This window comes from Phyllopteryx taeniolatus, chromosome 14, assembly GCF_024500385.1.
Source record: "Phyllopteryx taeniolatus isolate TA_2022b chromosome 14, UOR_Ptae_1.2, whole genome shotgun sequence".
NCBI lineage: Eukaryota > Metazoa > Chordata > Actinopteri > Syngnathiformes > Syngnathidae > Phyllopteryx > Phyllopteryx taeniolatus.
Genome location: NC_084515.1, coordinates 19,464,640 through 19,490,340, shown reverse-complemented (window position 1 = coordinate 19,490,340; position 25,701 = coordinate 19,464,640). Strand labels below are relative to the sequence as shown.

General features: G+C 40.8%; 1 protein-coding gene and 2 long non-coding RNA genes across 5 annotated transcripts in view; 2 read left to right on the top strand and 1 right to left on the bottom strand.

Annotated features, from left to right (window-relative positions):
* Positions 1 to 25,701, bottom strand: LOC133489489 (uncharacterized). Of its 2 annotated transcripts, none has more exons than XR_009791923.1 (3): positions 25,595 to 25,701; positions 17,593 to 17,704; positions 1 to 1,574 (listed from the first exon to the last, which is right to left on the bottom strand). It is a non-coding gene; the product is annotated as an uncharacterized LOC133489489 (long non-coding RNA). The 2 variants fall into 2 exon arrangements; XR_009791924.1 differs by lacking the exon at positions 25,595 to 25,701 and adding an exon at positions 18,088 to 18,454.
* LOC133489490 (uncharacterized) lies at positions 17,612 to 19,807 on the top strand. Its single transcript, XR_009791925.1, has 3 exons — positions 17,612 to 17,720; positions 18,957 to 19,039; positions 19,161 to 19,807. It is a non-coding gene; the product is annotated as an uncharacterized LOC133489490 (long non-coding RNA).
* Positions 24,981 to 25,701, top strand: part of cdh2 (cadherin 2, type 1, N-cadherin (neuronal)) — a 62,547-nt gene continuing 61,826 nt past the window's right edge. The window contains exon 1 of one of the 2 annotated variants that reach the window (XM_061798622.1): positions 24,981 to 25,330. In XM_061798622.1, the coding sequence (XP_061654606.1) occupies positions 25,268 to 25,330 (63 nt within the window). In that variant the 5' untranslated portion in view covers positions 24,981 to 25,267. The remainder of the gene's footprint in view (positions 25,331 to 25,701) is intronic. The other variant, XM_061798621.1, reaches the window with a different exon arrangement.

Here is a 25,701-nt window from a genome sequence, read left to right as displayed (position 1 = left end):
TACAGCTCTCATATCAACTATTGACATTTGGACTGCGCGTGATTCGATATACTTATGATATTTCCTCATATTTTGGTGTTTGTTTATTCAACTGCAGATTGGGGGAAGGCCTTTATTTGTACACTTTGTTTTAGAGTTACAATAATGATACAAGCATATTACAGTCAATGTCAAACTTTAAAACAAAATAAGAATGGTTTGCCCCTCGCACACAACTTTATTGACATGTCAGTCTACTGAAACGCCGATCTCCACGGAATTCTTTGTAATACTGTGCGAGGACATTTGCAGACATCTGTTTTTATTTTGGGGAACAATCTATTAACATTTTTGACTATTCTCTGACATGTTACGGACCCCTAATCAATTTTTTGAAAAAAAATAATAGTTTACGAAAATAATCGCCGACATGTACAGTATGTCAATAACCAGTTAATTGAAAAAAAATGATTTTACGTTAAACTTGAATGCAAAATAATTTTGGATCTGATTATTTGATTACTCGAAGGAATAATTCTCAGGGCATTGAATCAGTCTTAAGTGGACTGGTTGTCTTAGAAGATCTTTCGCCTCTCATCCGAGCAGGCTTCATCAGTTAATGCAACAAAGCTTAGTTAGGACACACAAGCCAGGCAGGCTAGTCGTGATCGATTCGATGTCCTGAGAATGAAACGATGAATGAGATGGATGAATGGGAATATTCACAGGCTTGATGGAAAAATCGATTCTAAATATATCCGATAGCTGCAGTCCTAATGTCTGCATCAAAGCACATTTTGCTTTTTCTTTGGCTTTTGTGGCCAAAGAACGACATGAAATGAGTGCACTTGCTTTGAAAGCAATCGTGTGTGTCCTATTGTAAAAGTGAAGGCAGAACATCTTTTGAGGTTGCGCTGTGGTCATTTCACTTTTCCATTTGAATAAACTTGAATGTTTGTGTGTGTGTGTGTGGGGCGGGGGGGCTGATAGTGTTTAGTTTCTAATTGACCTGTTAAATTGTGAGCCCATCTAATGGGCCCTCTAATGTTTCTCTTTGGGGAAACGGTTCGAATATCTCTCTCGAGTTCCAAGTCAATAATGCTTCAATCTCTCACCTCGCTGACTGTCACTTGCGTTAGTTATAATGCCTGCAGTGCTCAATCTCAAATGAGGACGTAAGATGCAATGAGAAAAAAAAAAAAAAAAAAAGCAAACATGCTTCATCAATGGATGCAATGTAAAAACAGTTTGTGGCATCATTAGCGGTATCCCATTTTGCGCATCCACGTGGGGTTGCTAAACAAAACACAAGCAAACTGGACTCCCACCGGACGAGATCATCAACTGATCAGCAGGACGTTAATAGCATCCCAACCGCGTTCCCCCTAACAAGGATATATTGTTTATGACAACATAGAAGAAACCTTAGTTGTCGCATGACTCTTCATAACGTAGACGGCGAATGTTCAGATGACGTGGTCGATGCCAGAGATGTTGACCAATCAATGATGTTGACAAGTAATTTGTCATTTTCTGTCACTCGCTGCTCTGATGTCACAGCGTGGATGGAAGATTTATCTTTAAATGAAATTCCGCTAAATGGAGAGAGGGGAAGAAGCCATTACACACAAAGTTAATGTATAACACTACACTGACGCTTAATAATCTAATAAACAATAAACCCACTAATTGCAGTTAACCTCCCGATCAGAAGCTACCAATCAAAGTTGGTAATTACGGAAATATGTTTTCCACTTGATGTTAACCAACGTATTCGGTATCGGCAAACATTTATTGACTCAAATGCAGATGGTGGGTGGCCAATTTTATCGATATATTACAGTTTATGTTGTGTAAAACTGGAGTTAAGGGAATAAAGGATCCCGAAACAAACCAGATCTTATTATCCAGTTATTATTATTATTATTTTTTTTTTTTTCACAACATGATCACCCCATTTAATTCATAAGGGAGGACATTCCTGTGTTGAAGTTTTGGTTATTTGCAAAGATATACTGAGACATTGAGACATGGTGAAAAGAATATTTCTGTTGTGAACAGCTGCGAGGTGGTTTGGAGATTTGTCAATGTTATTTTGAGAATGTAACGTCAGCTTCATGAAATGTGCCAAACCAATGAAGAAAAACATGATTCCGCTGGCCGCCATTTGCATTTATTTTGTCTTTTTTAATGACAAACACACCTCTAATTTAGCATATTTAGACTTCATCTAATAGCCCATGCTTTCGCTGCAATTTCAATTTCCAGCGAGTGTTTTTTGAATGCGTTTATTCGTGTTGTTTGGGTTGTGTAAACGTCACCCATCAGTGCATTTCGATGAGATCAACCTGGCATTGACGTGGACTATCCGAGCGATCTGTGCGTTTATGTTGCACTCGCGTCGGCAGATGTTCCATACACATCAAATTTGTATCCACATTTGGAAGATGCTTGATTCCAATCCAAAGGATCCCAATTCCATGCATGTTTCCATGACAATATCCCAATTGTGTCACTTGAACGATGCAGTGGAAATCAGCCTAATTGAGGCGCGAGATATATTAGCGTAAGGGGCCACAAATCAACAAAATGCAGAATGTGTGGAATAAATAGTGGTGTTAGCCAATGGGGGGAAAAAAAACTAAGTCTGCAGAGCTTTAGGACAAATGATCAACATCAATACTCGTGTCAAGACAAACAAATTGTTTTGGATTCGAGCAAAAACTTCAAGAGCCAAAAGCGAGATGTTTTCCACTTTGTGGACAAGATTAATGATCATCACAAATCCCTTGAAGGACACCGCGAGGAGAATTCTGGTTGGCATGTCCGTATGCACATATAGGAAATCTCATCAGCCGTTATAAGATATCACATTTTGCCCCTGCTTTGCATGCGGCGGGATGCTTCAATGTCCTTTGGAATCGCAGCGCGGTTAATATAAATTGAATTAACAGCATAATATCGTGGAGGAGGCGGGGATTTGTATTTATTTTATTTTTTTTTAGCGTTCCATTTGGAGCGTCTTTAAGCCTTAAGTTAATACTCAAGATTGAGCGCCTCTGTCACGTCCGATGTGTCTGAGAAGCAGAAGATATGAATCGATGTTAATGCAAAATGTACAACTAAGATTTTGCCAGCTGTCAGGCACACTTTTTGGCGTCCTCTTTTGGAAAATGCCAGTCAAGGTTGAGTAAGGACAAAGATGTTTTTGGCAGAAGATTTGTAAACGAAACATGGAAAATTGTTTTGACGGAATGAATATAACTCTTAAGTCAAGGTAGCACTGCACTAATCCACTTACATAGCCCACCTGTTACCAGTATTCAGTAAAGATTTTTTTTAATTAAGAATCAATTCAATTCAGCAGCAGATATACGGCTTCATTAGAAGTTGAAAGATGTTACTTCTTCTGTTTTGATTTGGCCATGCTCTTCCTCCTACAACAACCACAATGTAACAAACGACTTTTTGCCCATCAAGGCCAATGCCACTGTTGGAATATTCATCACAAATTCTTGTCACTGTCGCTACTATTATTTTTTATTTTTTTTATCTTGCTGACTTTAGGGCAGCAATCGTGGCGGCGCAATACAAAGCTCAATGCTAGCTGGCTGAGTGAAGGCAAATGTGTTGAAGAGACAAACTGGATGACAATCAGGGGATGTGTTGATAGAGGAAGGACGTTTAAAAAGTGGATTTGTGCATACTCAACCACACAGACTGATTGGCGGATGGATGGACGGATAGATGTGCTAGGTAGCTGTCATTATCTTTAGTATGGCAAAAGTGACACAGCTTGATGTAGCCACCGCCCTCGTACACAAGCATCTGTGTACGCTAATGCTAATGCAAAACGACACTTTCCCCGCGCAATCCTAAACTCTCACCACAATACGAGTTGTCATCACATTTGAGAGCTGGTGACATTCATAAGCGATGGAGTGTCACGATGGATTTCGGTGTGGCTTCACGACATCGGCGCCCTGATGCTCTCGCATGCTCAAACGAGGATTTCCTGGGGTAAATGAGTTGTACCCGAACATCTCTCATGCGTATAGTGGAGCCTCAGATCGTAAAAGAGAACATTTTAGGGAACGATACGCCACCAGAGTCACACAAAACGTGAGCTCAGTGAGCGTCTAAAGCAGGTGTCACAATGAACATTTTTCAAACTGAGAGCTATTTCTCGGCTACTGATGAATGCAAAGGGCCACTTGTTTCAGACACACTTCTTGAAAACAACAAAGGTTCTTTTAATAACAAATGATATTCCTCTATTTCAGGACACGGATTGTTATTGATTTCTCATAATTATCAATGAGGATTTAACAAGGTAGGAAACAAATATCAACAGTTTCATTTCTATAAATCTCCGCAGGAATTTACATTTTAAAAGGATCACTTCAATAACAGCACAGTGTCTCATCAATGGTGAGCTATTTTTTTTAGCTTTTTTTTCAGGGTCGAAAGGATTAACTCCACTAGTTGTTTGTCTTTTAATCTAATGTCATCACAGAAGAGTGCCAGTCGAGGAGAAGAAGAAGAAGAATCATGATAACTGCAGGACCACAAATGGAAATAGAACAGAAATCTCTGTGAGGGCTGCTCAGTAAAATATGGATAAAGAGTTAACTATGTTTCTTGTTTTACTAATAATGGCATTCATCCCAAATTCGTGAAATGCTTTTTTTTCGCTAGCTGTATTGCGTTTTTGTATATTATGTTGTAAAATTGCGACGTGATAGTGGTGGTATAAAGCGGTGGATTAGGTCAGTGAAGGTCCAGGTCTGAAATGCACCGCTCGCCACCGAGTTAGAAAGATTTTGACAATATGACCCAAGAACTGATGATTTATATTTCCTTTCTTTCCTATTGGGATGAATTTTAGCAGTCAAGGAGATCCACCTCCTATAGTGCGCGTGTGTGTGTGTGTGTGTGTGTGTGTTTTTGTTCTTCATCCATGGAGATTGGCACCATTGATACACACCGACTCGCATAACTAAAAAGCACTTTGGCGGCGAAAGCATTGATGACCTATGGAGCTGCAACAGCGAGCAGCAATCAAGGTGACGTCTGTCTAATTTGTCCCACAGGCAGCAGTGAAGTAAAGGCGTAATGATGCGTTTATGAGAAGCCATTTCTAACCCTTGGAGAAACAAAGTAAATTAGGCACCAGGGCATTAGTACTCTGCCTCTTGACCTGACTACCATTATTCTAACATTTGCATTAACATCTAGCAGGAGAAATTTAATTGAAGGTGGACGTAACCTTTTCATATGCGAGACCAATCAGTAGCAACGTCAAGGCGGGGCGCGGCGCTCACTTAACCTACTCCGGCTGCATCACGTCTAATATATGTGAATTTCGCATGAGAAAAGCAAAGCGGTAAAGCGAGCGGGGCAACCTAATTAAAAGTTGACCACGTCCAAAGGTCAGCAATCAGTCTTACTGTACGCCGAGCGGCACAAAATTAACCTTGTCGTGTTAGATTAGGTTAAATAAACTTGTGGCACACAACTATAATAAGAAAAGCGATGATGAAATCGATTTTCTTTCATATAGGACCGCGGTTATTCATTCTATTTTTAGATGACTTGCCTACTTGTTTATTAGTTCTTTTTAATGTGGAGAACAGACGCCAGCCCTGCCAACAGAAATACTCTGTCAGCAACTTGATTGCATTTACATGGTAGAGCGAAGCGCAGGCTGGAGCGCATTAGCGAGCTGAGCGGTGAGCGGCGGAGAAAGAGCAGGCCCTTCAGCCAGTGCCAAGTGGGAAGAAACGCTAAAATCAACAACTCGCTAATGTATGCTCCATGTATAATAGCATGCCGAGGAAAGACAAGCTCGACATGTTTGTTTGTCCGTCACAATCCAAACACATGATAAGCACAATACATTGTTTTCTAAATGATTATCCGTGCAGCATTTATGCTAATTAACCATTTGTGTTTTTGTTTTTCCGTATATTCTGTTTTGTGAACGCTTCGATCACTGGTAACAATCTCAAACAGGTTCGATAATTAGTTTCTCAGATGAGCCTAATTAAAGGAAAATCACTTAAGGAGGTTGTTGCACAAACAAGTCACAGTTTTTGGGGAGTTTTTTTTTTTTTTATAATCTTTCTGTTGGTGAAAAGCTTCAAAAAGTCCAATGCCTTGAGAAAGGAAAACAACAACTGTTCCTTCCTCAAATGAAATCATTCTCATGCAAGATAACACACCGACTCACACCGGGAGATACCAGTGATTTTTTTGCTGCTGTGAAAAAAATTCCCGTTGTAGCCCCCCTCCTCCCCTGACCTCAACCTTTTTGAGAACCTTTGGAACATCCTTAAAAATAATTTAATGGGGGTGGACAGCTATAAAGCAACCTGCCATGCAGATCCAAAACCAAATCCAACCAACAGAACTGTAATAAAACAGCCTGAACCTTTGGAAACCTTTCGCCCGAAGACAGCTGGGATAGGCTTCAGCTCCTCACGACCCTTGAACACAATGAGTGCTTTTGAAAATAGCTTTCAGCTACATTTTTAGTTTTTATAGCGAGAGGTGTGGACAAATGATGAATGCAATCATCCCAGACCAGCTATACACTATATAACATTTCATATTTGCATTATTAATGTACTATTACTTACTTTCCTGTGGTCACTGTGTGTAGTTATTTACGGGCAATTTTGGCACATGCGGGTCATATCACAGTATGTGTTCGGGCTGTCACCATTTTTACCTCAGTCATAAAAAAATAATAATTTCCTGCAAGGATGTACGTAATTACACGGTATGTGAGCTCTGTGGTGAGTAAATGATCATAAATAGTGCTTTGTCTCACATATTTTCCATAACCTATTAAGCACATCTAATTTCACTTCTGCTTTTTGAAGAGTTATTGTTTTCCACTTTTCCGCTTTCAACCGTCTTCCCCGCCCCCAAGAATGTGTCACTCGGCCAGCTACAGTCTTCACGTTGCCACTGAGGTTAGGAATAGGGGCTGGAAACACTTTTTTCTCCTCTTTAATCCAAACTAGGGCTACCAAGTATCTGTGGAGACATTGCAGGGTGACTTGAAGGTCATTTCATGAAAAACAGACAAAAGCCACCAAGCAAATCAAAATAACTTCAAAACAAGCTGTAAACAAATCCATTAATTCCATGTTATATGGCCGTGGCCACCATATGAGAAAACACAGCAATTATTATTTGTTCAAGAAAAATTGCCTATGCATTCTTAAGAAAACCATAAATCAAGAAATTCCTTTGGCCCTGTTTTCCATTGCACGCAAGAACATTGTTTCTGTCTTGATGTGAAAAGAAAGCAAGTTTATTTATCATTGGACCGGTACCAGATAGATCATGCTGGAGATTTTTTCTTTCTTGAAAACAGCCCACTGGTACAACGGAAAACTAAGAAAACCACGCTGCATTGAAGGCGACGCGCTAACAAACGACAACGATAGCGGAGAACGAGGCTCTCCTGTATTTGCTTCTCAGTGTGCGGCTGTCGGCAATGGAAATTGCATTCTTGTAAAAATAAAAATACAAAATAACAAAAAATAGGGGGCAGAGGGGTTTCTGTATTTTTGTTGTTAAAATATTACGTTCCAAGCAACTACTGTGGTTATACACTTTTCAAGGTTGTTTAAAAACAAAATACCGTTGCAAATTATTTTCTTTGATCTCTCAAATTTTAGCCCAAAAACGGGCTAGAAACGTCTATGCTATGAAAAACTGGAGAAGAAGAAAAAACATGGGGCATTGAATGCATTACATATAAATTGACACGCTGCCCGACAACAACAATGAAGAACAAAAATGTTCTTCTGTAGTTACTTGGCGTATGTCTGTTGACCACCGTGGTTTTATTGATGAGGAGGAGTGTTTTTTTTCTTTTGGCATGCGAGCACGGGAGAACGCGCAAACTAGACAGGAAGGCTGGAGCCGAGAGTCAAACCCCGAACCGCACAACCTGTTTTAGAAGATCTGGAATGAAAAACGTATACATTTTTTTTTTTTTTTTTTTTAAAGTTTCTTCTCGTGTCCTCCCTCTTGATGGAGAATGACATGGTTAAGTGTACCTTTGTTTTTCCCGCAAGAAAACGGACCGCTGCAGCCAAGTGGAGACTGTGGAATCTAATACGGTACAGCTACCATCACCACGTGTGTTTATTTTTCGTATCACTAAAATGCATAGATTTTTACTTTTAAAAATACTTGAGTGCACTAATTTTTGCACTAAAATTCTCATGGGAACAGACTCCTAACAGACACGCACCGTTGAATCGCTCGTTAATATAAGAACGGATCCTGCACATGGCACACAGAGCATGCCAAGTGCCATATTGTGAATTGTGTATAGGGGCCCACATTAAATAATTAGCATCGCGGTAGATAAAGCTTATTAATTAATATGGACATGAAAGCTACCCTTCAGTGAGTAAATCCTTTTGCCTTATTGCCTGCTCTGCTGTAAAAAGTTTATTGCTATCCACCCTTGTACCGTGATTGGCCTTAATGTGCACCAGATATGCATTATGTCCACTGAAATGCCCCAAAATATGAAATTCCATTCATGATTATGAAACACTGGTGTTCCGTGCACAACTAAAAAAAAAAAGTCAAAAAAGAAAAAGCGTGTGTGGCTGATTCATGTCAAGTAGCTACAGTCGCAGCAGCTGCGAGCGGTCGGTTTTGCTCACGGCTGTGTGTGTGTACAGTATGTAAGTTGGAGCCGCGTGTTTGTGTGTCCAGCCAGGTGGTACGAGGCGGCCGCGACTGTGAGCTGAATAGCAAATGTAGCATAGCGCACACCTGAGGAGCCGTCGCCGTCATCATCAGCCGTTTCTAATGTGCGGCAGAAGGGGGACGCGAGGCGACAGGAGGAAATGAGGACACCGTCGGTACCAAAGCCCTTATCTGATTTTTCATCCACCGTTTTTGTTATCCTCTTCATAGATGGAAACTAAAAGGGGACATCTTGAGGAGAATTTACTTTTTAATGACTTGTACACAAATAGTTGATTGCATGCCCACCAATCAAGTGTGAAATTAAACAACCAAGTATATCGTCTTCCTCCTCTCTGCCTATTTATGGAAATGTGTCTGTGAGCAAAACCGTTGCTAGATACAGGCCCACTTTCAAGCAACCACCGTACTATCACTCTATCACTCTATCTCTCTATCTATCTATATAAACAATCCTACAGTGGAAGGCAGGATCCTATCCTTAGGGCGGATGACCGTTCAATCACAAGACTGACACAGCATTCACACTCACACGCAATTTAGTCTTCGATTAAGCCAACATGCATGTTCGTGAGGAAACCACAGAGGGAAGCCACATTGTAACCACCGTGGGAAGCATTGCTAACCACTCAGCCAAGGCCAGATTTGGGAAACATGATACTCAAACCACAATTTTCCTACCGGGGGAGAGCAACTGTGCCCCATAAGCCATGGCCCTCCTAAACATTTGACTATTTAGCCATCCATTTCCGTAACGCTTATCCTATTTCAGCACAAGGGACCCCGAGTTAAGGTTATTAAGATGGAATATGCAATACATTGTGCGCATCTACAGTTGATTTGTGTTGTTGTAGTTCAAACAAATATACATTTGAAATGACGCATTGTGTGGCCTTTTCAAATATACCAAGCATAACAAGCAAAGGGTAGAAATGCATGGTCATACTGCAGATGAATGCAATATAGCCTAGTAAATATCGATGTCATGTGTATGTACTGTAATGTACTGTATATGGACGCTGTCCGAGAGGAATTGTGTATCTCCACTTGAAGTTGATTCTGATATTTCAAAATAGCTTTTAACATATTGCTGAATTAACTTGCATCGGAATCGGATGGTATCGTATCGGAATTGGAAGAAAACGTATTATATCTGATTTGGAGTGAATTGTATCATTTCATAGCAAAACGTATCATAGTGCATCACAATTGTAATGAATTGGTAATATCTGAATTGTAGTGAATCGTATTACATCATATTAGCGTGACTCGTATCAAACCATAATTGCATTGCATTGTAGTGGCTTGGAACTGAATTAACTCATATCACGTAATAATTGGAGAGAATCATATCACATCTTACTTGGAGCGAATCGTATCATAACGGGATTGGAGTAATTCACATCATATTGTATTTGGAGCGAAAAGCATTAAAATTGCTGTGAATTGTATCATATCTGAATTGTAAACAATCATGCGAGTGAATCATATTGCACCATAATTGGAGTCAATCAGATTTTGCATCATAATAAGAGTAAATGGTATCATTTCATAATTGGAGGGAATCATTTTATCCGTAATTGGAATGAAATATATCTCATAATTTGAGTGAATCTCATCACATCGCATTTTAATTGGAGTAGATCGTATCATATCATCATTGAAACGAATTGTAGCATATTGGAATTGGAGTGAATGGTATCGTAATTGGAATTAAACATATCATACCTGGAGTGAAACGTATCAAATTCGGATTGAAGTGAATCATATTCGAGTGAATCGTATCGCATTGCATCTTAAGTGGACCAAATCACATCTCATCATAATTGGAGTGAATTGTATCATAAATTAAATTAGTAGGAGTAGGAGTATATTGTATTGTAATTGGAATGAATCAGATTATAAACAGAATGAATCATGTCGGAATTGGGACGGATGGTATCGTGATTGGAATGAATCGTATCGTGTTTGAAGTGAATGGTATCGGGAGTGGCTTTCTACATATTGTGAACGTATCGTATCATTGGCAGTGTATCAAGATACGTCTAGCACCGGATACATCTAGCATGAGATGCATTTAGCTTTTTGTGATAATGAGATGCACAAAAAAAAAAAAAAAAAAAAAAAAACAATGACCAGACAATCCCTCAGTCCTCTTTGACAGTCACAGTTGTTTAGTCACATATGGACAAGTGGGCACCTGGCTCGACTTCCTCTGCCACTTCATCCTTCACACCCTTCACTCTCAGCAGGTTTTCTTCCGGAGACTTCCTCCAGAGAACTCAAGGTGACGCGTGGCTGACTGGCCGTGTCCCCCGCCCCTCTTGACGATCCGCCATTTGGCCGCCCCGTCACCCCGACATCATTCCACCCCCTTCCGCTGCAACAGCGGGCGACCCAAACGCACCGCGAGCCCTTTGTTGTTTTTTGCGCAACACTAACTATGAGGGGCAGGTTGACTCACTTCCAGCTCACTGACACAATCATTCACTGCTTATATTGGGAATTGTGTGTGTGTGTGTGTGTGTGTGTGCGCACCGCAGGGCCAAAGCCTGTTAGACAGCCTGGCTGATTTTTTTTTTCCTCGATTTTGCAGGGTCAGCAGAGAACGCGGCCAAGCCACCGTGGTGACCGAGTGAATCAATGGAAGCCAATTAGACGCCAACAAAAAAGGTGCTAGAGGAATTGAGCCTCTCACAATGAAAGAAAGAAGCTAAAAAACAACAACAGAAAAGATGATCTGAAAAATGAGCTTTTATGGACTGACACAAGAGAGGGAGAGAGAAATTCTAACCTTATTAAATGGCCCTCTTTTTGGTTTTAAATCACGCAAGCTGAAACAAATGTCGAATGATGCTGCACATGACAAGTTAGATAAAGTAGCTGTGACAAAACAGTGCTGGGAATAAGGCAGCATTTACACTGCAGGTCGAAATGCCCAATTCTGACTCTTTCCATGTAGGCAGCAGGGTGACGTGGTGGCTAACGTGTTTGCCTCACAGTCGAGAGGTCCAAATCTCAACTCGGGCCCTCCTGTGTGGAGTTCCATTCCCGCAGCAACATTTTGTCACTTGAACCACGCAGTGTCCAGCCTTATAAAAAGCGGGAAATTGCTCAAGATTTGCCTGCTTTCACTGAATTTTTTGACATTACAGTTATATGGTAGGATGGTGAAGAGTGCGAGCGCGTGCGCGTGCGTGTGCGTGTATGCAAGATGCTTCATGATCACCTCCCGAGTAAGCCAAATGAGCAACCTGCCACTAACATCTGCTGTATTGGCACAAAATGCTATTTGCACGTCATATAGATTATATACTATGCGCTGCAGCGGTCATCAAGTGCATAAATGAAATGAAAAAATAAATAGAACAATGAATATATAATAATACATTACACATATATAAATTACTACAATAAATTAATATAGTGGTGTAGTTGCCTTTCTATTGCAATAAATAAAGCGAGAGGAAAATTAGACACATTTTATATATATACCTTTACCGTTATGTGTTAATATTTGCATTTAAAGGCTGTTATGTGATTGTTTTAAATACACAATGTAAAATTCACCTAGCATGATGTTGAGTTTGAAAGTGCTGCTTATTGTGAAGTGCGTTGAGTTCACTGCCACCAATGGATGCTCAAGTGGATGTCAATGGAAGTCAAAGCAAAAAAAAAAAAAAAAAGTCATTCCATTTTTTTGTATTATTCATTCCATTGACCTTTTTTGTATTTTAATCATTTTCTCATGAGAAAAACTAAAGTTGGTATATTTATTTAAAAATTGTGTACAAACTTGCAGAGGAAGTTTACTGTGTTTGTGTACTTGGGAGGTGAGTCTCGTCACATTGAGACACCGCTGCTTTTGCAGCACACGTGTTATCGATATCAATCTACTCATATCCTGACGTCTCATGAGATGTGCATACCTTTTTCCCCTTAGAAGTGTGGTCAAATTCAAAATTGTACTACTTCAGTAGTTTGTGAATTCAGAGGGTAGACTGTATATTGGATGCCAGGAATCTACTTGAATGTAATACTTATTATAAAAATTGCTTTTTAATTTAGTCTGTCTTGTTCTGTATCAGAAATTACATACTCAAAGGAGGACAATGAAAGAGGAATGTGAATCACATGATAAGCTGCTGACTGCTAATGAACTGTGACGGCAGCATTATGCACCATATAATAATCCTGTTCCTGCTAACTCAAAAAAAGCAAAAAGAAAAATGATGCGAACACCAACAAGCACAGCAATTACAATATATTAGGACCATCTTGTCATCACGTTAAAACATAATATATATGTCGAATCACCACTTCTGTCTACTGCAATATGAGATTATGTGCATCGAGCCCTTTTTTTTTTTAACGCAATAAACTGTACTATTCAACCTATACCGCTGAATGCCACAATGATAAAACCAAACGTAGTTGATAGTGATGTTCCATACCACCAATTTCTTTTCCTATTCGATACTGAGTAAAATTCATCGGCAATACTTTACCGATCCGATATGGATAATTTGTGCTGAAATAGCTCCAGACATGACTCCTCCTTACGCGCTGTCATAATGCTGTCGTACAGAGTCAGACTGAGACTGACTAACCAGCATGCGCTTACGCATTATGTGCACTTACCCAAGCTGTAGGAAAAGTACTTCTCCCGACCTCAAATCATTTAGACAGGATCACAATCGACTTAATTTTCCACTATGTTCCTGGTATAGATTGATAGACTGTGCAAAACAGTTGGAATGATTGAAGTATCAAAAATAGAGATATTTTTGATTTGAGAATCCAATCTAGAACATAAAGATCTCATATCGGCGGTATCGATATTTCAGAGTCGATCTGTGCATCACTAGTATTTAAAGCTGCAAGTAGCGATGAACGGACCCTCCCTTTATCATGGCAAATCCTCCAAATAATCATCAAATTTGGGGACATTTTGGAGATTTGGCTCCGTCCATGTTCTCTGGCCCTGGGGAAAAAGTTGTGCAATTCAGCATTCAGCAGTGCTAGCTCTGGAATTTGCTCAAAATGGCTGAATCAAATAAAAAATGGTTGACTTCCTGTTTAATATTGGGCATGGGTCCTTGAGACATTTTCATACATCCTGTTATGGTCGACACGTTCATTGGTGAAACTAGGCAGTACTATTGATACTGATACGGGATGTATTCTAGGATTTTAGAATACGTTGTATATAGATTACGCCAGGATACACACACACACACACACACGCTGTCTATGGGTGGGAACAAACATTTGCTTTTGTGAAACTTTCCAGGGGGGCACTACTGGGTGAGTTTTGGGCCCTTGTGTACACAGTACACAGATTTCCATCAAATTGTGCGTTTTTGGGCATGTTGAGGACCCCAAAAGGAAGATTAATTTGTCGGAAGAGTAATAATTCACGTAGCAATTACAAGAGGGTCTTTGCATTAATTAAAATAACTTAATAATGTTATCTTGGTTTTATTAACTATGGATGTCACGATTTTAATCCTGTTAATGAGCACACTGCGCATCTTCACAATCTGGCAAACTTGGAGAGCAAACAAGCATAAGACGGGAGTCATTATTCACACATTGTTAACAAGCTCCTGCGCCGCTTGCATAGCAACTGCTCTTGCGATTGTAAATTATCGCTACCATTAAGATTATTCACGAAAATCCACAGTCTTTGATTTGAAAAACAGCATCAAGGCTGCGACCCACCCGCCTTTTGATTTTTAACACACAGGTCATGCTGAAGGTGGGAGTCAGAGGGAAGGACTGATAGTGGATTATCAGCAACAAAAGTCGCCAGGAAATTCATCAAGGACCCGACGCCCCGACCGGCTGTTAGTTGTGCACTCTTAAATCAGAAAAGGCAACACGCGCAGTCAAGCAGACACCTTGCCCTTCTTGCTGATCGATAACAAGATCCAACACATTTTGAGCTACAAATACCACAGGTGTACACAGATCTGCAGAAACCTTTGCTGTACAAATGGATAACGCGGGTGGTTCGACCTGCATTGAGATACACTACTATCATTTCAAACTTATCCAAGATTTTTGTTTTTTTGTATGGTCCTGCAAGCCAACAATCGAGTCATGCCTAGATCAGACTACAGGATTTTAGTCTCCATATTGGCTCATTTAGCTATTGGGAGCGATTTCCCAGATCGGGTCCAACACATTTTGTTGGGAACGACAAATCTTCCTGTAGTGTGACATAATGCACAACCAACGATTTGGCCCTACGATAGTCCTACGACGCCAACATGAAAAGTCTGGCATGTTTTTTTTGTTTTTTGGTTTTTATATCTTCCGTGTCGTGTGACATATCAATGACAACTCTCCAAAAGCACACCTTCACGTCGACCAATAGGATTGCGCATTGTGACCGGCGCATCGCCTCCCGTGCTTGCCGTTGTCAACATAATTGGTCGCCGTTGTTAACATTTATTCACGCGCACAAACCGATGTTTACCGGAGTTTTCGCGCATGATTTGACAGAAGGTTGGCATGTTTACGTACGAACGTTAGCGCTAACACTAGCTTGCTAGGCTACATAACATTTTGTTGCCTGCTTGTTCTTTTTTTTGCAACATTGCCGCAGTGATCAATTGTTTGACAACTTGTTGTCGCCATGGTAATGGTTGTATCCGGTGACTGTGAAAGGTGACACGTTTTCTGGGCACGCCTCCCCCGACAGTGTCAGATTTGACAAGATAAAGCCCAGTGATCGTAAAAGATACGGTAGAATTGGAATACTGTGACCCAGATACGGCAAGATTTTATGGCAGTAGTCTGACAATCGTGAAAGACCAAACTTGTCTGGTAGTCTGATCCAGGCATTAAAAGTACGAGTAAAAAATACGAGTGAGCTTCAGATGCGCCACCTGCTGCATTTTCAGTGGTTTATTGAACAGGATGGTCATACACACAAATCCAAAATAAAAACACTTGCAAGGAGCAAGAAGAGGCTAACACTGAACTAATCACGTGGTAAACGGCCAACGTGACTGACTACGGACTCCTGCGGCTCTATTTTCCTGACTAGTGTAAATCCATCGCTGCGCTTTGCGTAACTGCGAGGAGGCGGGCTAGACGCGGTTTTGGTAATTTCGTGGACCGGCGTATTTAAAATGGGACGCCTGCGCTGGTTTGGGCATCATCACAGCCGACTTCAGTCTGCCCAATCGACGCTAGTGGCAGTGCTGGCTTGAATGGCGCCCCCCCCCCCCCCCCCCCCCAAACCTCCAGAGGTCTCCCCCTGGTCCATCATTAACGGGGTGCAGAAAAAAGCAAAACACAATGACAAGTAAATGACAATACAAAACGAAGCCCACGACTTTGATGTGCCATTTCTAATCAATACACATTTTTCTTTCAAACACAAACCAATGACGCGTTCCCCTCTTATTGGCCTCCTCTGCAATTCAACACGATTTTGCCTTAATCAGGCAATCAATCATTATTAGATATGGGGGAGGCGTGTAACAGAGTGCAGCAGGCAGATGTATGCCGTGCCATTCCTGCTTGCAATGGATACAAAATCAAACAGTTAAATTGGTGCAGACAGCCCAAGAAGAGCACTTTGAACGTTGCAGCTAGATCTTACAAAGCAGCCTTAATTTTTTGTCAGGGGAGTGGCGCCGAGCTGATTTGATGGCACGTCTCTTCATTGGAACACAACACTTTTCATGTCCTGCACTAAAATGTTGCACATAAATCGCTCATATTTTCCTGTATGTTGTGAACGCTACTTGGCTCCATTGTGCCAACACCAGATGAGATCGAATGGGCTTATTTGGCACGAGAACAGAATAATCAGAGTATTACTTTGGTCCTCAGAGACGCCTTATTGAATGCATAACAATGACTCTTGATTGGAATTGGTAATGGCTCTGAAGAATAGGCTGCTCCTTTCCTCGCACTAATTTGTTCCAAAGCAACCTTTGACGTGTGTGGGATTGCCAATGGCAAGGTAATTAGTCTTGAGTGGGGTCAAAATATGTGTGTTTATACAAAAAGAAAACATTACCACCAAGGAGTAGGGTCACGCAGGAAGAGGGGGAAAAAATGACACGAGAAGTTTAGTTGTAATATTGCGAGAATAAAGTCGCATATGATTGAGGTCGGAAATCGTACTTTGTCAAGATTGAAGTCATAATATTATGAGAATAATGTTGTTTATTTTTGAGGAAAGTTGTATATTTTCGAGATCCAAGTCATAGAAAAAAAAAAAGAGTAAAACCTCATATTTTCACGAGTGAATTTCAAAATCGACACACAGGTAATGCATCCATCTGATCCAAGCAGCCGCTGGCTTTCTCTCGATACCTGGCATAAAATTACCAACGAACAGTCATTTAAATCAATGTCAACACTCAGTTCAACAGAGTAAGTAGAGTAAGTTACGGTTTTAATACTGCAGTGGTGTTGGTTAGTGATAAACCATGTTTGTATACATCAAATTTGGAACAGCAATCTGGCGTATGCCGTTGTAGCTGGTCATATTTTCTGTTCAAGTTTAACATGACGATTACGTGGATGCGACTGTCAGTTAGTGACGGGCACGGCGGTCAGTTAGTGATGGGCACGGCAGTTATGAATCATTCGAATCGGTACATTAAAACGATTCATTAAAAAGATTCAATCTAAAGATTCGTTCACCAAATCGTTCAGTTCTTTTTCACAAAATCGTTCAAGTGCTCCCTCATTCATTTAATGATCCATCCGTGAGGTTCACGTTCACTCAACAAATTCACCGAAGGACTATGCGTTGTTGTTGTCATGTATTGTAAACTAGGAAAGGTGGAGAGATTATTAAAAAAATAATAATAAAGTTTCGGCGAAATGATCACCTACCTCTCTCTCCGTCAGGTACCGACCATCCTTCCGCGTCCCCAGACGTCCAGCTTGGCTCTCGCCAGCATGTGTGACTTTTCAGCAACGAAGCCCCCTGCCAGCCGGCTTCCTGCTACAATAACAGTAAGGTGAGTTTACTGTTATTGTCATCTAATTAGTGGAAAGCGGCTTTGGGTGTCTTGAGAAGCGCTATAGAAGTTTAATGTGTTGTTATTATTAATATTATGAAATAAAAAGCTTTAATAATCGAATTACAGACACAGAGGGAATGATATGTATGTGTACGTAAAAACATGTATTATTAATTTACATTTATTTTAAATATGTGTGCTAGTTTTCATGTGCTTGACTGACTCAACATTAGCCGTTAGCTTGAAGAAGGCTGCTAGTGAAAGCTATCCCCGCGAGGACGTCAGGATTTGTGGTTAAAATCACTCATGAGTACGTTCACTGCATAGTACATCATTGCCTGCGCAAACGAATCACTCATCGTACTAGTACACTGCTCCTTAGCGGATCACAAACGAAGAAGTTCCACGAACGAATCACTCGTGTCTAACGGATCGCGAACGATAAATGAGTCTTCAGTTCCTCAGTACACCAGTTCACTGAACGAATCACTCAGTTCACTTAAGTCCCTCCCCTGAACGAATCGCTCTTCAGTTCCTCAGTACACCGGTTTACTGAACGAATCACTCTTCAGTTCCTTAGTACACCAGTATACCAGTTCACTGAACGAATCACTCAGTTCACTGAAGTCCCTCCCCCGCTTGCGCGTCGCTGCCTGACGCTGGCTGCTCATTGGTCATTCGTCGAAGTGAGAGACAACGCTGGCGAATCGCAAATCTCATGTCAGTACGTTCAATGAAGTCCCGCCCCCGACTTCACACTGGCTGCTCATTGGTCATTCGCCGAAGATTTATAAGTGAGTGACAGAACGCTTCAACAGTTCCCTTTCCGCTCCCAGTCGAAGCTAAAAGAACAAATTAATTCCTAAACTCATTCGGTTCCGTTCGTTCACTAAAAAGATTCGTTCATCTGAACGAAACGTTCCCGAATGTAACAACACTACTGTCAATAGGATAATAATAATTCCCCCCCCCCATAAATTTCATGTGCCCCCCTCTTAAGACTGAGGTCTGGTGATGGCTCAGAGTCCTGTCATGCTATTGGGAATTTGGAAAAAAACACGAGAAATAGAAACCTACCATAATAACCGCAACAACAGCGCTAAACATCTTGTAACAGAAGCCACAAAAAGCCAAAGAGTTCATCCTTTGATGCTGGCTGAAATGAGGTCTACCGAGGAGTGCTGACATCATGCATTGTGACAGTTCGAGGTCATGATTGCTTTGGCATTTCAGGCACTTTCCCCAGAAATTTCACGACTTTTAAGGCGTTCAACATTGGCGGTTCTGCTGTACCCCACCATGACAGAAGGCTACAGGTACCACACGCCCCTTTTTCATGAACTCAGCAAAAAAGGAAAAAAAAAGGGAGAGGAATGTGTACTGTACATACTTTGTTGGAGAAGTTCATCTATATTTGGCTTCTGCTTTTTTTCGCAGCATGCGCAAGAGAAGTGTGACCTGTGGGATATTCCTGTATCGACACAAAGTCAGCATGAAGAAGTGAATGTGAGAGCGTTGCTGACCATGTTGTGTTTTCTTCCGGTGTCATCGAGGCCACCGTGCTGCAGTACAAGGCGGGGGTGGGGGGGGGCTCGAGGGCTCAAGCGCAGGGCCCTCCGGGACCCTCGGACACCCTCGCTTGTGAGAGTCAAGCGCAGTGTCAGCACGGCGGCCGACATGAATCACACGGCTGCCTCCGACAGCGTTATCTTGTCTCGGTGCGGGCGCGAGAATATATAACCCATCAACTGCGCAACAACCTTTTGCGCCTCCACTGACTAGACATTTTACATCAAATTGTTTTGATGAAACATGGAACATGGCCGCGTACGACTCGAACTGGGTCGACACCAAATTGGATCGACGGACGCCTGCTCCCCTCGCGGTCGAGACAGGCGCTTGATGAAAGATAGCCTCCTCTGGCATTAATCAAAGAGATGAAGCCATTTGATCCCACTCTCAATTAGATTAGATTATATAAATTGAAGAATTTGTTCAAAATGTGATATCAATTCTCAACAGGTCATTCGTTTTGATCTCTTCCTCGCTGCTTGTCGGATTGAATATGAATGTCTATGACAGGAAACACCACTTTGTAATGTTCTGTAATTGCTTTAAATATAGACACTATGGCATCCGTGTCTTCTCGTAAAAGAATAAGGGTGATAGTCGCGTAGAAACTCGGTTGTCTCTTCACATATAGACGGCAAGATTGTTTTTTACTTTATTCAAATTTGTTTTTTGGTTTTGCCTGTTGATTTGCGTGGTTAGGCAGCATGGCGCCCTAGTGGTCGGCACATGTGCCTCACTGTTCTCAGATTCTGGGTTGAAAACTTGGTTCCAGCTTTACTGCGTGTGTGGGTACTCTGGCTTCCTCTCACGCTCCAAAAACATGCCTGTTAGGTTCATTGAAGACTAAGTCAGGGGTGGCCAAAGTATGGCCCGCGGACCACATATGGCCTGCTCCATTCTTTCGCGTGTATTTTCAAGTCACCCGTATTACGTCTGCATGAATACACGTGAACATCCATCCATCCATTTTCTATCACGCTTATGCCCATTAGGGCCACAGGTGAGCTGGAGCCAAGTTGGGGGTACACCATTGAGTGATCATCAGTGGATCGCAAGGCACCGATAGACCAATGACCGCTTATACTCACATTCACACTTTCACTTATCAGATGTATTTTATGGCAGTCATGTTGCTTGGTACTACGACAGACATCCGGTTTGGGAGGTGACTCGATTGTCGATAGATATGGTTATGCGTGTGGTGTGCTGTGTTGGTCATATTGAGTACACCACCCACTATAAGAGCAGCAATTCCAATTTTTTCCTCATCATGTGTGGAGTCCCTCACATTTTAAAGTTGCTAAAAATCAGCATGTGTCTATCCACTTCAACAGAGTTTCCATTTGCCTCTCATACCGGCTTCATTTGCATCGGAGAGTGCCTCTTAATTATTTCAAAACATGAACCATCAGGCGTAATAATCAATGACACGAGTGCAAGGAAGCACAAATCAGTTGTTACCAGTAATGAGCACTCTTCTTCCTGTTCGTGGAAAAAAAGCGTGGGCTGCCGTAGCACTGGCTGTTTGCTTACGATTACAATTCACCCTTGGGGGCGGATGGTTTGATTTGTAAGGAGGAGGAGGAGGAGAAGGAAAAGATCAGCATTGCACCTATCTCCTTCCTACATGAAACGCCAATAAGGGTGGAGAACAACACGTCACCCTTGGAGGAAGAGGAGAACCAAAAGTCAGCTCTTGTTGTTCCTTGGAAGGTGGTAAAAAAACAACAAACAAACAAAAAATACACATGATATCTTTTTTTTGGTCACAAAAAATCCATTCCGTCCCTTGGTAGTTAATTAGGTATCAGCAGCACAACTGAGGTAATTTAACCTTCATCAGCTGTGAGCCCATAATGTGAGGAGAATTATTCATTGCATATTATACTGTAGCAGCATATGAAAAAAGTACGCTTAAGTGAACGCAAAAACTGAAGAAGAAAAAAAATCCACAGTGGCCAAGACGTTTGTGAAAATGCTTATCGGGCAACATGAGAGAGACAGACATGATCACAAAAGCATTGACAGTTAATAATCCTTAAGATCAAATGTAGCTGTGAAGAACAATTAGCGGGGGAGTCGTGATCAAAATGGCCAACCTGATGATCAATAGAGCCTACTCTTCTTCATGCAGCCGCAGGAACAAATTGGACGATTACAATCACAGTTGCTCCCACTGATTTCAAGCTCATTAGCAAAGAATGCTAATACACAACCTACAAAATAACTGCAAGTTCCAGTAGCTTTTTCTCATTTTCATAAACTTTGGCATGTAAAACCACCATAACAAAATTGATGGTTTATTAACTGTATAGGCATTGTTTAAAATAGTATTTTAAGCAGGTTCCAAACCTTTTTTTTTTTAGATTTTTAAAATGTAAGTGATTCCACACATGATGAGGTGAAAATAAAATCACCGTGTGTTTTTAACCATATTGGGCCTTGTTCACTAACAGTGCATACGCACACATTGGTGCCTAAATGACGCACAAATCTGTGATTCATCAATATGTTCGCACATGAACGCTTAGCGAACAAATTTACAACCTCCTCGAACCATTCGTACGCACAAATAATGAAGGATAAGCTTAAAAAAAAAACATACCAAAGATGGATAACGTCTTGAAAACAGTCAATTATCAAAAGTTTTAATGATAATCCAACAAGGAATTTGCTCATGAGTTGACATAATGTCCTATATAACCATGGAAAGGACATTTCTCATCGCTTTTACCCTTATTCCGTTCAAGTGCTTGTATGTGCTGTATGTATGTATGTATACATAAATGTATGTACTGTATGTGCATATGCGCTGCTGGCTGTGCATGCAGTACGATCAAACTGCTCGCATTTCCTAGTACCTAGTTCATTCAAAGTTTTACATCAGCCAATCATTCAGTCTAGAAATCTCGAACATTTCCGGAAATGAACAGTTTGACAAATGACCGTCAATAAGATCACCAGAAAGTATGAATTATTCTTTCAAATCCCTACAATAGCAGCGCTTGAATGAATCCGCATTCTGTTACCGCTCATGGTAATAGAGCGACTGAAGTGCATCAACGATTGTGTCAACCTTGACCACATGTGAGGGCTTTACAGGACCATTAAAAAGCTGTAATATTTGTCTATACTGTTAAACTATTGAAGGAGCAGCGGCAGTTGCAGTAGACCCTCTCGCACATTCATTAACAGCAGTTTCCCTCGCCTGTCCTTTCTCCTCCGAGGGTAAAACATGCACGCATATGCCCAATGCAGGTTGTTTGTGGAACAGAAAAAGAGAAGAAAAAGCAAGAAATGGGCTCCTGTCGTCATTCTCTTCAAAGAAACTCTTTGAAGTGAACAACAGGCACATTCGTGACGAGATCGTCCGTGACCGATACGCCAATACACCGATGAGTTTCATGACAGCATCTCTCTTGAACTGTTTCACGGAATAATATTTTATTCTTACATTCAAGCACAATGGAAGCTATAGTAGCAGTGAGGTACCGAGAAATAATGGACACAGACATGTTTGAGGACGTACGTGATGAGTGATGATTTTGTCATGACGTGAATACATATATGGACTCGTGATTGGCTTCAATGGAGATGATGGTAACTGCAGTAAATGCATATAGTAGTAGTCGTGTGGTTTTGCATGGTTAGGACATGCAACATCGAACGATGCCACGGTAGGCAGTCTGCTATTAGACGTAGCTCTATTTTTGTTTAAATGGTGTTTGAACTCTTCAATTTCTCATGAAAATCTTTAAGAAACACATGATAATGAGGCCTTTGTGGACTTTGATTAATGAGGGTTAATACATTCAAATTTGGTGCGATTATTCGCGTGGGTGTTCCTCACTTTAACCTTATAAATTGTCATACTAAGTTTAGTAAGCGTAACAGATAACAGATATCATGCTCTACCTTTTGAGTGACAAGCATTAACTCGTTAACTAATTAGCGGTTAGCTTGAGACGCTAACATTTTAGTCTACGTCTTTACTCAGTGATGCTACTTTCAAGGCAATCTGGGAATGGGAGCAATACAGGAAGTACAAACCAGTAACAATGCTGAACATAGCTAAAAAGAAGCAACACTTTTTACTCACTCAACCACAGGACTGCTGATGATATTTCCAAATACCATGACATTGAAACACTTTTTTTTTGCTCCCAAGACTAACTAATAAGGACCTTTTTCAGTCACTTCCGATAACAGGAACGGAATGCTAAGAGACAAAAAGTCCCTTTTTTTTTTTAAACAAAGCTTGTCTTGAGAAAATCAAAAAAACAAAACAGCCACACGTCAAGATGAAAGAAGACAAAATGTCCTCCATTGTAATCTATTGTGCACTGGCTCACATTCCTCTTTTTTGTTGGACTCGTTTCACTGGTAACGCTGTGACGCATTGCTATGATGTCACACTATTTACGTAGCTGACCTATTGGTGTCCTGCCTGCACACCCCATCTATCTATCTATCTATCTATCTATCTATCTATCTAGCTATCTATCTATCTATCTATCTATCTATCTATCTATCTATCTATCTATCTATCTATCTATCTATCTATCTATCTATCTATCTATCTATCTATCTAAAAGACAAAAGGCCCCTCGCTTAATCTCATTTCATTCTTATCGAATGAGAACATAGATTCTTTAACTTTATCACAAAAATAAATATTATAATGCAAGTTAGGCCACCATCCACTCGACTGATTGACCTTTGTGGCTCAAATTGACCTGTTTGAAAAACTAGAAACACATATTTTGATACAAATTAGTATTGCATTCAGTTTGTTTGTCTTATCTGTCCTATTCTTTAAAAGTCAGAATTTGAAAAAAAAAATATATGTAGTTTTAATTGTGAAGCCAGATTAAATTAAAGATTTGAACCCTGAACTTCAGTATGACGCAGGCATCTAAACCACTAGTCGACCACCGTACTGAAAAGTAGCAATGTGGTTAAAATTATACATACAGCCCACTGTTTTGCAAAACAGTCCACTTTATGAAAACGAGGATAGAGATCTACATTTTTCAAAATGATGCCTTTTCGCAATACATTTCAATCAATTTTTTTAAATATTTTTTTTATATTGCTAACCTGTTTTTTAGTTTTGTTTCTAAACGAATTGTTTTTTTTAAATTATTAATTTTTGTTTGTATGGAATTTGACAAAAAAAAAAATCATGATATATATATTTAAATTGTTCTGCTTGAAAATAAAAAAAATTGTTTGATAATAAATTGTGTTTATTTTCAAACACAAATTAAAAATAAATGTAATCTTTCTTTCTAAAGGACCAAATTTGTGTTTTTGGAACTTGCGATTTTGTTCGTTTATCATTTTGGTTTGTTTTTAAACGCACCCCACTTATTTATTAAACAATTGGTTAGGATCATTTCAATGGAGCAATCTAATTGGCCGGTTGGGCGGGGCTTTGACGTCATCACTGAATTCCTCTTTGTTCACCTCTTTGATGCCTTCACCTTCTTTGACTTTTTAAACTTGTGACATCTGTACTAAGATTTTTTATTGCATTCCCCGCCCGTCCAGCATTTTAGTTGCGCGTTAGCTGTTGGAACTCACTCTTCGGCTAGCTTAGCGACGTGTGACCAGCAGGGAGAGACAGTGAGAGCTTTTAGTGGAGTGGACCAAGGCTCCTCTTTTGTTTTGCGTTGGAGTGGAAGGAAGGGAGGAAGGGAGAGGAGAGGAGCGGAGGGGAGAGGAGAGGAGGAGAGTCGCAGCAGCAGCAGCAGCAGCTTCAGTACCAGCCAGTGCTTCTCCCGGATTCACTCCTCGGAGGAGGCTGCTACAGCCGAAGACTCGACACAGCCTTGGGGGAACGAAAAAAGAAAAAAAAGGAGGAGGAATCGTGTTGGGTTTTTTTTTTTTAATTTGCTTCCCCATTTTGATTTTTGACCAGCGAAGTGGGATTGTGGTTGTTATTTGGGAGAGGATTTAACGCAACCAAAATGTACCCCCGACGGGAGGGCAGCGACGGGCTGCTTCTGCTGGCGCTCTTGGGACTACTGCAGGTAATTTCCGAGCAGCGAGCGGGACACTTTAGTCGTGTGTGTGCTCGTGGCTGTTTTAAACGGGATGTCGCTCGTTCATCTCACGCGAACTTAACTCTTTGTCTCTTTTTCTTTCTTTTTGTTTTCCCTTTTTTTTTTCCTCCAAAGAAACAATGCAATTTAACGAACACGAGAACGACTGTTAAAGTGGCGCGTGCCCGTTGGTGCTAGCTTAACGGTTCGTTCTACCATTTGTTTAAACTACGACATTTCCCAGATACTTACCGCGTTTAAACGTCTCCCGTAACATGATTTGCATTAAAAAAAATTGTTTAGGGTTTAATTCGCCTGCGTAAGTTTGAGGCGTTATTGACGTGTCACCTACTTTGAGA